Source organism: Pleurodeles waltl, chromosome 1_1, assembly GCF_031143425.1.
Source record: "Pleurodeles waltl isolate 20211129_DDA chromosome 1_1, aPleWal1.hap1.20221129, whole genome shotgun sequence".
NCBI lineage: Eukaryota > Metazoa > Chordata > Amphibia > Caudata > Salamandridae > Pleurodeles > Pleurodeles waltl.
The window spans coordinates 903,854,588-903,865,982 of NC_090436.1; the positions used below are offsets into that span (position 1 = coordinate 903,854,588).

An 11,395-nucleotide genomic window follows, 5' to 3' on the forward strand; every position below is an offset into this window, starting at 1 on the left:
TACGAGAATTGCTAACCCCCTATAAAGACCATGACTTGTACAGATCACCTGCTAGTGTGGAGCTCCTGCTTATTTCTCCTTGAGCACCTGTCTGGCGATCCCTCATGGTGATTGGTGATCAAAATAAAAAAATATGTTTCTTCCTGATCAGCTCTTCTTCCTACTAGTTTCGGGCAAATGGTTGACACAGCAAAGCTGCACTGTCAAGATGAACAATTAGAGGGTATGGCTATCTTGCTGTTAGGTATATTTGATTCAATCGATTAAGAAGAGGTGTCTTAAGGGAAGGAGAGTTGAGGAGGGAGGACTATGTAAGCTATTAAAATAATGGCAAGCCATAGGAACATAAACAGCTTTTTTACCATTTTAAACATTTGGTGGCACATTTGTGCATGACTAAAATTCAGAAAGCTAAGTCAATGGGGCACTCTATTGTAGAAAGCAGAAATAAAAGGCAAAGAGTTATCTTCCAAGTATTTAATGGAATGTTAACAATGTTAGCAACAAGGATTTCAGAAAAAGACGGATGTTCCAGCAGAACTTGAAAGTAACTTGGACTCAGTAATAGTTGTTCAAGACACATACGTGTCAAAACATGCTGTGAACCTTAGTTCAAGCACAGTGTTACTTAAGAGTAGTGACAAAAACTAGGGGTGTAATGATCTTAAAAAAGCAATGATAACTGTGAACATGTAATGGAATGATGCACATTGGCATTGGGCAATCTTCTAAATAATGATTAATTAATGTCGGGAGAGCCCTTTTGACTGATTTTACTGAGCCAATCACATCTTATATGTAAATACTTGAAGACAATGTCATGTTTGTAGATCAATGTAGGAGAGTACCATCTTGCCTGGCATGTTAACCCCATTTTTACTTGTATGTATGTTTGTTTTTACCTGTGTCACTGCGATCCTGCTAGCCAGGACCCCAGTGCTCATAAAGTGTGCCCTGTATGTGTTCCCTGTGTGGTGCCTAACTGTATCACTGAGGCTCTTCTAACCAGAACCTCAGTGTGTATGCTCTCTCTGCTTTTAAAATTGTCACTGCAGGCTAGTGACTAATTTTACCAATCCTGATTGGCACACTGGACATCCTTATAATTTCCTAGTATATGATACCTAGGTACCCAGGGTATTGGGGTTCCAGGAGATCCCAATGGGCTGCAGCATTTCTTTTGCCACCCATAGGGAGCTCAGACAATTATTACACAGGACTGCACTGCAGACTGAGTGAAATAACGTCCACATTATTTCACAGCCATTTTACACTGCACTTAAGTAACTTATAAGTCACCTATGTGTCTAACCCTCACTTAGTGAAGGTTAGGTGCAAAGTTACTAAGTGTGAGGGCACCCTGGCACTAGCTAAGGTGCCCCCACATTGTTCAGGGCAATTTCTCCGGACTTTGTGAGTGCAGGGCAATACCTATTTGTAGCTTCCCAATGATAACTCCGAACATGGCCAAGTAACATGTCTAAGATCATGGAATTGTCCCATGCATCCCCGGGGCTCCAGCATGGACCCCGGGTACTGCCAACCTAGCTCCCTGGGGTTTTCTCTGCAGCTACTGCTGCTGCCAACCCTCAGACAGGTTTCTGCCCTCCTGGAGTCTGGGCAGCCCAGTCCCAGGAAGGCAGAACAAAGGATTTCCTCTGAGAGAGGGTGTTACACCCTCTCCGTTTGGAAATAGGTGTTAGGGGCTGGGGAGGAGTAGCCTCCTCCAGCTTCTGGAAATGCTTTGAAGGGCACAGATGGTGCCCTCCTTGCATAAGCCAGTCTACACCAGTTCAGGGAGCCCCGAGCCCCTGCTCTGGCACGAAACTGGACAAAGTAAAGGGGAGTGACTACTCCCCTGTCCATCACCACTCCAGGGGTGGTGCCCAGAGCTCTTCCAGTGTGTCCCAGACCTCTGCCATCTTGAATGCAGAGGTGTGAGGGCACAATGGAGACCTCTGAGTGGCCAGTGCCAGCTGGTGATGTCAGAGACCCCTCCTGATAGGATCTTAACTGGTTAGGTAGCCAATCCTGCTCTGAGGGCTATTTAGGGTCTCTCCAGAGGGTTTCTTTGCAGATAATGAATGCAAGAGGTCACCAGAGTTCCTTTGAACTTCTCTCTTTGACTTCTTCCAAGGATCGACTGCTAACTGCTCCAGGACGCCTGCAAAACTGCAACAAAGTAGCAAGAAGACTACCAGCAAAATTATAGCGCCTAATCCTGCTGGCTTTCCCGACTGTTTCCTGGTGGTGCATGCTCTGAGGGCTGTCTGCCTTCACCCTGCACTGGAACCAGAGAAGAAATCTCCTGTGGGTCGACGGAATCTTCCCCTGCCAACGCAGGCACCAAACTTCTGCATCACCGGTCCTCTGAGTCCCCTCTCATCTCGACGAGCATGGTCCCTGGAACAGAGGAGCTGGATCCAATTAACCCCGACAGTCCAGTGATCCATCTGTCCAAATTTGGTGGAGGAAGGTCCTTACCTCCCCACGCCAGACAGTAATCCTGTGTACTGCGTGATCTGCAGCTGCTAGGGCTTCTGTGCACTTTTGCAAGACTTCCTTCATGCACAGCACAGACCAGGTCCCCAACACTCCGTCCTGCATTGCTCAACTCGCTGACTTGACCTCCGACTTCGTGGGACCCTCTTTGTTGTGCTGAGACAACCGCTGTGCTCAGATTTCTTGAACGCCTGTTCAAGTAATTCTGCGGGTGCTTCCTGCTTCTTCATGAGCTCTCTTTGTTGCTGATCACCCCCTCTGTCTCTTCCTCCAAGGGGCGACCTCCTGGTCTTTCATGGGCCCTGACAGCACCCAAAACCTTCAACCGAGACTCTTGCAGCTAGCAAGGCTTGTTTGCAGTCTTTCTGCATAAAATCAACTCTGCATCCTCCAGCTCATTGTGGGACATCTTGTGACCAAAAGAGAAGTTCCTGGCCCCTTCCGTTGTTGCAGAATCTTTGGCTTCTTCCACCCAAAGGCAGCCCTTTTGCACCTTCACTCGGGGTTTAGTGGGCTCCTGCCTCTCCTGGACACTTACGTGACTCTTGGACTTGGTCCCGTTCCTTTACAGGTCCTCAGGTCCAGGAATCCGTCTTCAGTGCTTGGCAGTCAGTTGCTGTCTTTGCAGAATCCCCTATCTCGACTTTACTGTGTTTCTGGGGTAGTAGGGTAACTTTACTCCTACTTTTCAGGGCTTTGGGGTGGGGTATCTTGGACACCCTTAGTGTTTTCTTACACTCCCAGCAACCCTCTACAGCAGAGGTCTTCAAAGTGTGGGGCGCGCCCACCCAGGGGGGGCGCAGCATCTTCCCAGGGGGTGCGCGTACTCCACCTCACCCGTTTCAGCTCCCATAAACCCACCACCAACCAAGGAAAGAAAAAACCAGCCTGGTTCACAGAAGAACTGACCACCTCAAAACGCACCTGCCAGAAGCTCAAGAAGAAATGGATCCTCGAGCGCACTCCCGACAACCTTGCCACCCTCAAAGACGCCAACCGTGATCACCACCAACGGATCCGACTCGCCAAGCGCGCCCATTTCACTGAACGCCTCAACAACAACGCCCACGATTGCAAAGAACTCTTCGGCATCGTGAAGGAACTCTCCAACCCTAACGCCAACATCAACGACGTCCCACCCTCCCAGAAACTCTGCGACGACCTCTCCACCTTCTTCCACCAGAAAATCGCAGCCATCCACGACAGTTTCAACACCGCTCCTCCGCCAGACACCACCCCTGACGACGCCGCCCACGCCTGCCGCCTCACCGCCTGGACCCAAGTGGACGACGCCAAAACCCTAACAACCATGAATTCCATCCACTCAGGCTCTCCCACGGACCCATGCCCACATCACGCATTCAACAAAGCCGACGCCACCATCGCCCCCATACTCCGCAAGATCATCAACCTCTCCTTCAACACCGCCACCTTCCCGGACAGCTGGAAGCACGCAGAAATCCAACCCCTCCTCAAGAAACCCAAGGCTGACCCCAACGATCTCAAAAACTTCCGACCGATCTCTCTCCTCCCTTTTCCAGCGAAAGTCATCGAGAAGATCGCCAACGCACAGCTCGCCCACTTCCTAGAAGCCAACTCCATCCTAGACCCCTCTCAATCTGGATTCAGACGAAACCACAGTACCGAGACCGCACTCCTCGCCGCCACTGATGACATCAGACAACAAATAGACAACGGCGAAACCTCAGCCCTCATCCTCCTCGACCTATCAGCCGCCTTCGACACAGTCTGCCACCGCACCTTACTGGCCCGTCTCCACGAAGCCGGCATCCAAGACAAAGCCCTCAACTGGATCTCATCCTTCCTCTCCGACAGAACCCAGAGAGTCCGGCTCTCCCCCTTCCGCTCCAAAGCCACCAACCTCATCTGCGGCGTCCCCCAAGGCTCCTCTCTCAGTCCAACGTTGTTCAACGTCTACATGGCCCCCCTTGCAAAAGTGGCCCGTCAACACAACCTCAGCATCATCTCCTACGCCGACGACACCCAGCTCGTCCTCTCCCTGACCAAAGACCCTCTCACCGCCAAAACCAACCTCCACGAGGGACTAAAATCCATCGCCGAGTGGATGAACAACAGCCGCCTGAAGCTCAACTCCGACAAGACGGAAGTCCTCATCCTCGGACGCTCCCCCTCGGCCTGGAACGACTCCTGGTGGCCCACTGCACTCGGACCCCCACCCACCCCAGCCAACCACGCAAGAAACCTCGGATTCATCCTCGACTCCGCTCTCACCATGTCCAAACAGGTCAACGGCGTCTCCTCTTCCTGTTACAACACCCTCCGAATGCTCCGCAGAATCTTCAAGTGGATTCCAATAGGAACCAGAAAGACGGTAACTCAAGCCCTCGTCAGTAGCAGACTTGACTACGGCAACGCACTCTACACAGGCATCCCAACAAAAGACATCAAATGACTCCAGCGCATCCAGAACGCATCCGCCCGCCTGATCCTCGACATACCCCGCCGATGCCACATCTCCCCCCACCTGAAAGACCTCCACTGGCTCCCCGTGGAAAAAAGGATCACCTTCAAACTCCTCATCCACGCTCACAAGGCTCTACACGACACCGGACCCACTTACCTCAACACCAGACTCAACTTTTACGTCCCCACACGTCAACTCCGCTCTGCCAACCTCGCCCTCGCCATCGTCCCCCGAATCCAGCGCAAGACCTCTGGCGGCAGATCCTTCTCCTTCCTCGCCGCCAAGACCTGGAACTCTCTCCCCACCTCGCTACGCCAGACCCAGGACCTCCTCACCTTCAGGAGACTCCTCAAGACTTGGCTCTTCGAACGCTAGCAGCTCCCTCCCCCCCCCCTCAGCGCCTCGAAACCCTGACGGGTACATAGTGCGCTTAATAAGTTCTCTGATTGATTGATTGATTGATTGATTATTGCTTTCGACGTAGAAAGCACGTTTCCTTCTAGGTTTCTTCACTTGTTTTAATAACTTGCTCGCTGATTGGTGTAAAAGTGCACAGTAGCCAATCAGCTTGCGGCACCATCAGTAATTACGTCAGCACTGACGTTCCACCAATGAAATGGACAGCCAGCAGCACAGATGCAGGAAGTGCCGGGAATTTTGGTGCATAAAGCTCGCAAATTGGCTGCTAGAATAGTGCTTCTTCAGCCTTTACCCACGAGGATACTTTGATTTATCTTCAGCGTCGCCCCTTCTGGTTTTCACTGTCTGGCTGCGAGGGAGTTTCCATCGGCTGCATTCTGCACAGGCAGGTAAGCGTTAACAGCTTTTTAAAAGGCTTTGTCCTTTTTTCTCCCTGCTATTGGAATGTTTTGTGTTTGGGAAAAAAGAGGATGTTACATTTTGGGCCAAGGCAGCTGATTTTCGTTTTTGTGCCCCCAGCTTTCGCCTTTTTGTTATATTTATTGCTCTGCCTCACATATGCTCTATCTAAATTGCAAATCGGAGCAGGGCTTAGGCTGACAATATGTGTGCCAGTAAAACCTACAGATCCTTTGGGCCTGGAGACTGGTTTATGTTTGTTTGTAAATGCAATATAATAGCTGGCAGTTTTTTTTTTGCTTATGTGGGACATATCAGTGTTTTGTTGAACTTGTGTGCAGCTTTCCCATATTTCATGTAATGATTGAGAAACGGCCTTACAGCACCTGCTGCAAGCCTTAATTATGTTTGCAATGTCACTAGCTTAATTCCCTTTTCTATCAGGGCTTTTGTGGCATCAAAACAAAATACAACAACAATGCACACTCAACGTAAGGTCATTGTTTATTTTATAATTAAGGCTCCCAGTTTTCTGTTTTTACTGATTTTGTAAGATAAATGCAGACAGAAAACAATGTTCCCTGTCTGTGCTTATTTTTAAAAGTGGAAAAATATTGCACATTGAGCTCCTTGTGATCAACTCTTCATGCTGTCTTTCATGAATTACAGGCCAACAGCTAAGCAGATAGAGAACATGGGGAATTAAAAACCGAATAAGATTCCCTCAAATATACTGTGAGTGTGTGCATTTATATATACACGTTTTGTGATATGTCTTTTAAATTAGCAATAATGCGAAAGGTATAAACTAATGTTCATCAGTTAAATAAATGTGGAAATATACCATTTTGCAACCTCTGGGGTTATCACTAAAATGTAGTGAAAAGTTTTCACTGTGCCTGTCACTGGGTCATAAAGTTGTTCCGAATACATGTCCATACTACTGTTGGCAGAGCGCACATTTCAGTAGTCACATTTGCCAATTTTAATTGTGATTCCATGCAAAAGTGTGTGAAGGAAATAGACTTCTGTTGAAATATTGACAAAGTAAAGCAAATTCTGTGCTTAAAGGAGTGTGTGTGGAGGACAATGAAGTAAAGGAGCTGCTAGGAAGTATATGAAGGATCAAACTTGAAATAATGTAAGGCTATTATGGCCCTGACAGAATTCAAAGTCTTAACTTTATTTTGTACAAATCATATCTTATCGGCACTCAGGACTTCATATTAATTACATATCAATGCATAATTGTATTGGTCTTTCGGACCAGGCAGCAGGAAATTTGTAGGCATGTCATTCACTCCCTTACCAGTCACTATCATTGTGGTCTCGGTGGGAGCTTTAATGGTGCCTCACCCGGGAACATGCAAGTAACTTTTCTAAAACTTTCTCTCATCGTTGCAAGGGAAAACGCCACTTGATCGCTAGACAGAGGACTGCTATTCGAACAGCCGGATCATCAGGAGTGAAATCCAATCTGCCCAAGGAAGGCTTTGCAATAAGAAGGTATAGATTTTTTTTGAGTGATGGCTGAAGGGGCAGTGCTAAAGTACTACCTCACTAAACTTTGAAAAAGTAACTTGCGGAGCCTCATTGGCGGTATGTGCGTAAACATACTGCAGCAGTTTTGGGAGCACTCACCGAAAGCTTTAATCACCTGGAATTAATGTTTATCCAAGCACCATGGAACTATTCTTTTATCCATATTTTATTTTACATGGAAGAAGATATTTTTATAGAGACTTTTTTTTTATTGTTTTTTTCCTATATTTTAAAAACCCACTCTACTTCATGCAGCTGTAAAATTGCAGTCATGTGCTGTTCATTAACATGCAGATTTGGCATTTTGTGTCTTAGGTAAAGCACACATCAGACATGGATCGTTTTCTGCTGTCAAAAGACAGTAGGGCTCCCAAGCGAAAGGCCGAAACAGAAACAGATGGAGAGAGAAAAACTGTGAAATTAAGGAAGTATGATGCCTCCTATTTGGACTTTGGTTTCACCTGCATTGTTGTTAGTGGAGAAACTAGGCCACAGTGTGTGGTTTGTGGTATGACCTTAGCTAATGACAGCTTGGAACCAACAAAACTAAGGCGTCATTTGGAAACACAGCATGGGTCTATAGTAGCAAAGAGTAGAGTGTTTTTTGCCAGGAAGTTGCAAGACATGACTCAACAGAAGGAAACCATGAAAAATGTGGCCTCCACCACAGCAAACGCATTGAAAGCATCTTACCAAATGGCATACCATATTGCCAAAAACAAAAAGCCATTTACAGATGGAGAAACAGTCATTCTCCCAGCACTGCTTGACGTGGCTACAACAATGCTTGGTGAAAAAGCAGCAGAGGAGTTCAAAATAATACCCATCTCAGACACAACAGTTTGCCGCCGCATCTCGCACATGTCAGAAGATATCCACGGACAGCTCATAGCTCGGTTGAAATCAAGTTGGTTTGCTTTGCAGTTGGATGAAGCAACTGACTTGTCAAAGGCAGCACATTTAATTGCTTATGTCCAATACTGTTATAAAACAGTAATACTGGAAGACTTTTTATTCTGCAAGCCAATCAATGGACGAGCAACAGCATCTGACTTATTTGACATTATCAATGACTTCCTGGGTCTTCATGGCTTAAAATGGAAAAACTGTGTCGGAATCTGCACAGATGGGGCTCCTTCCATGTGCAGTGCTAGGGCTGGCCTAAAAGCTAAAGTGTTGACAGCGGCCCCACATATTCTGTGGACCCACTGTATGATACACCGGGAAGCCCTTGCTGTCCGAAACATGGATGGTGAACTTCAGGATGTTTTGAATTCTGCCGTTAAAATAGTTAATTTCATAAAGACCCACCCAACAAGAGCTCGCCTATTTGCAATTTTATGTGCAGAAATGGGAGCTGAACATGATGGCTTGCTGCTTCACAAAGAAGTCCAATGGCTATCCCGTGGAAAAGTTCTGAATCGCATTTTTGAATTAAGGAATGAAGTACAGCAATTTCTTCTGGATTTGGACCCCTGCAAAGCAGAACAATTATGTAGTCCCCAGTGGCTTGTGCTTTTAGCATACCTTGCTGACATCTTTTAGAAATTAAATTCCCTGAATCAATCTTTGCAAGGAGCTGAAATCACTTCTTTTACCATGAATAAAAAAATATCTGCTTTCAAGAAGAAGCTGGAATTGTGGAGGAGACTAATTGAAGTTGGGCAGTTTGAGCCATTTCCAAGTTTAGCCGATGCTCTTGAGGAAACAGAATATAACCTTCAAAATGTTGCAGAGTTAATAAAAAATCACCTGACATCACTCAGCGACAGTTTTCACAAATATTTTCCTGAGGAAATCAATCATTTTAATGACTGGGTCTTTCAACCATTTCTGGCAGATGGGGGTATCCATCTCCCAATCCGCATGCAGGAAGAACTAATTGATCTCCAGAGTGATCGCACACTGCAGATGCAATTTAGCAAACTCTCCTTGGGGGAGTTTTGGCTAAAAATGCCTGCAGAACATTCAGCTTTGAGGGAAAGTGCTATCAAAACTCTCTTGCCTTTCAGCACATCATATTTATGTGAGATTGGGTTCTCAGCACTTGCGGTATTGAAGACTAAGTATCGCTCAAGAATGGAAGTGGAGCACAACCTCAGGCTGGCAGTAGCAAAAATTAATCCACAAATTGACCGTCTGTGTGGTGAAAAACAGGCACACCCGTCACATTAGTTTTGAAAGTATTATGTCAAATTCTGTGTCTTAGTGAACAATAAAGCTGCATTGTAAATTGTTCTGTGCAAACATTTTCTTGGAAGCTTTTCATTTGAGCTGTGTAATAAGCATCTGTCACCTAGCCACTGGTGCTCTCAAACCTTCAGTTTACTAGGCACTCTGAATTTGTATAATAATGTTTCCCATATATGATCTGGACTCCGCGGGTGGGGGTTGCCGTCGATGATGCAGAGTCCCAGCTTCCAGACATTTGCGTCAGGTGGTGGGGGGGCTCGATGCCGAAATTTTTTTAGAAGGGGGGCTCAGTATAAAAAAGTTTGAAGACCTCTGCTCTACAGACTACACTAGGCCTGGGGTCCATTCATAGTTCGCATTCCACTTTTGGAACATATGGTTTGTGTATTTTCTCCTATTGCATTCTATTGTGTTCTACAGCGTTTACACTACTTTTCTAAGTGTTTTACTTACCTGATTTTGGTTTGTGTGTATATTTTATGTATATTACTTACCTCCTAAGGGAGTATATCCTTTGAGATACTTTTCGCATATTGTCACTAAAATAAAGTACCATTATTTTTAGTAACTCTGAGTATTGTGTTTTCTTGTGATATAGTGCTATATGATATAAGTGGTATAGTAGGAGCTTTGCATGTCTCCTAGTTCAGCCTAAGCTGCTCTGCTATAGCTACCTCTATCTGCCTAAATTGATAGAACACTACTAATCTACTAGTAAGGGATAACTGGATCTGGCATAAGGTGCAAGTACCATCAGATACCCACTATAAGCCAGGCCAGCCTCCTACAATCAATAAGTAGTTAATGGTGATTTTAATGTATACCCACTCAAGGAAGGTTTATCAAAGTCGCACAGCATAACAGTGGTGCTACCTGGGTTATGCTCTAGCCCACTAAGTGGCACTTGTATATATATATTAAAATAAAACAACTATTTGAGAAACTAGATGTTTTAGGAGTATATTGATGAAATGTATAAATTTAGAAAATTCCAGAGTTTCTCAATCAAACAAAGAAATAATGTTTTTCTTTCATCAAACTATTTTGCCACAAAGATTTTCAACCAGCTTGTCTTTTGCAACACTCAGCGTTGCTTCATGGAGGCATAGAACATATTATTATAATAATAGTTGAGTTACAATTATGCGTAGTTTGAATACAACACACCATTGTACACTTCACTATCGATCTACTGCATGATGCCACAACAGGACCGCCCCACCCTCCACTGCCACAACTGGGGAAAAGTCACAGAGACTCCCTGGATCACCCCCCTCAAGAAGTCCAGACCCCGCCTGGCAGACACCCTCAAACTCTGAGTACAGAATCTCTCCAGTTGGCTATCTTCTGACATCCTAACCCTCTGAAAATCAACACCAGCAACAAACCTACCGAGAAAGCCACATGGTCACCTCTTCACTCTGGACACTCAAACAACACTGCAGTAAGCTAGAGAGATGATTGGGCTCCAACAAGACCCCAGCCAACCTCAACTCTTTCAGGTCTGCCCTCAACACATACCACCGCCATCTGAGGGAGACCAAGTAAGAAGCACTCACCACTTGCATGGAGGACAGCAGCAACCACGCCAGACAACTCTTCAGCATCATCAGAGAATTTGCCTGCCACTTAGCCTTGATTAACACAATACACTCCTTGCAAGCTCTCTGCAACAAGCTATCAGCCTACTTCCACCTCAAGCTCTCCGACATCTACAGCAATTTCAAGACAGAGCCCAATAACCTCGACCCCCCTCACACCAAAACCCATGACACCAATCCACGGATCTCCGAATGGAAGCAGCTCACCACCGAGGATACCATCGCCACCATGATCTCAATCGATTCTGGATCCCCGCAGACCCCTGCCCACACCACTTCTACAACCTAAGAA

The 11,395-nt window shown here is 46.2% G+C and overlaps 1 protein-coding gene across 1 annotated transcript; it reads left to right on the forward strand.

Moving 5' to 3' along the window:
- The first annotated feature begins 7,642 nt into the window (after positions 1 to 7,642).
- Positions 7,643 to 8,854, forward strand: LOC138303774 (SCAN domain-containing protein 3-like). The gene has a single exon (XM_069243215.1). The coding sequence runs from the start codon at positions 7,643 to 7,645 to the stop codon at positions 8,852 to 8,854; it is 1,212 nt and encodes a 403-aa protein (XP_069099316.1).
- The last annotated feature ends 2,541 nt before the right edge of the window (positions 8,855 to 11,395 follow it).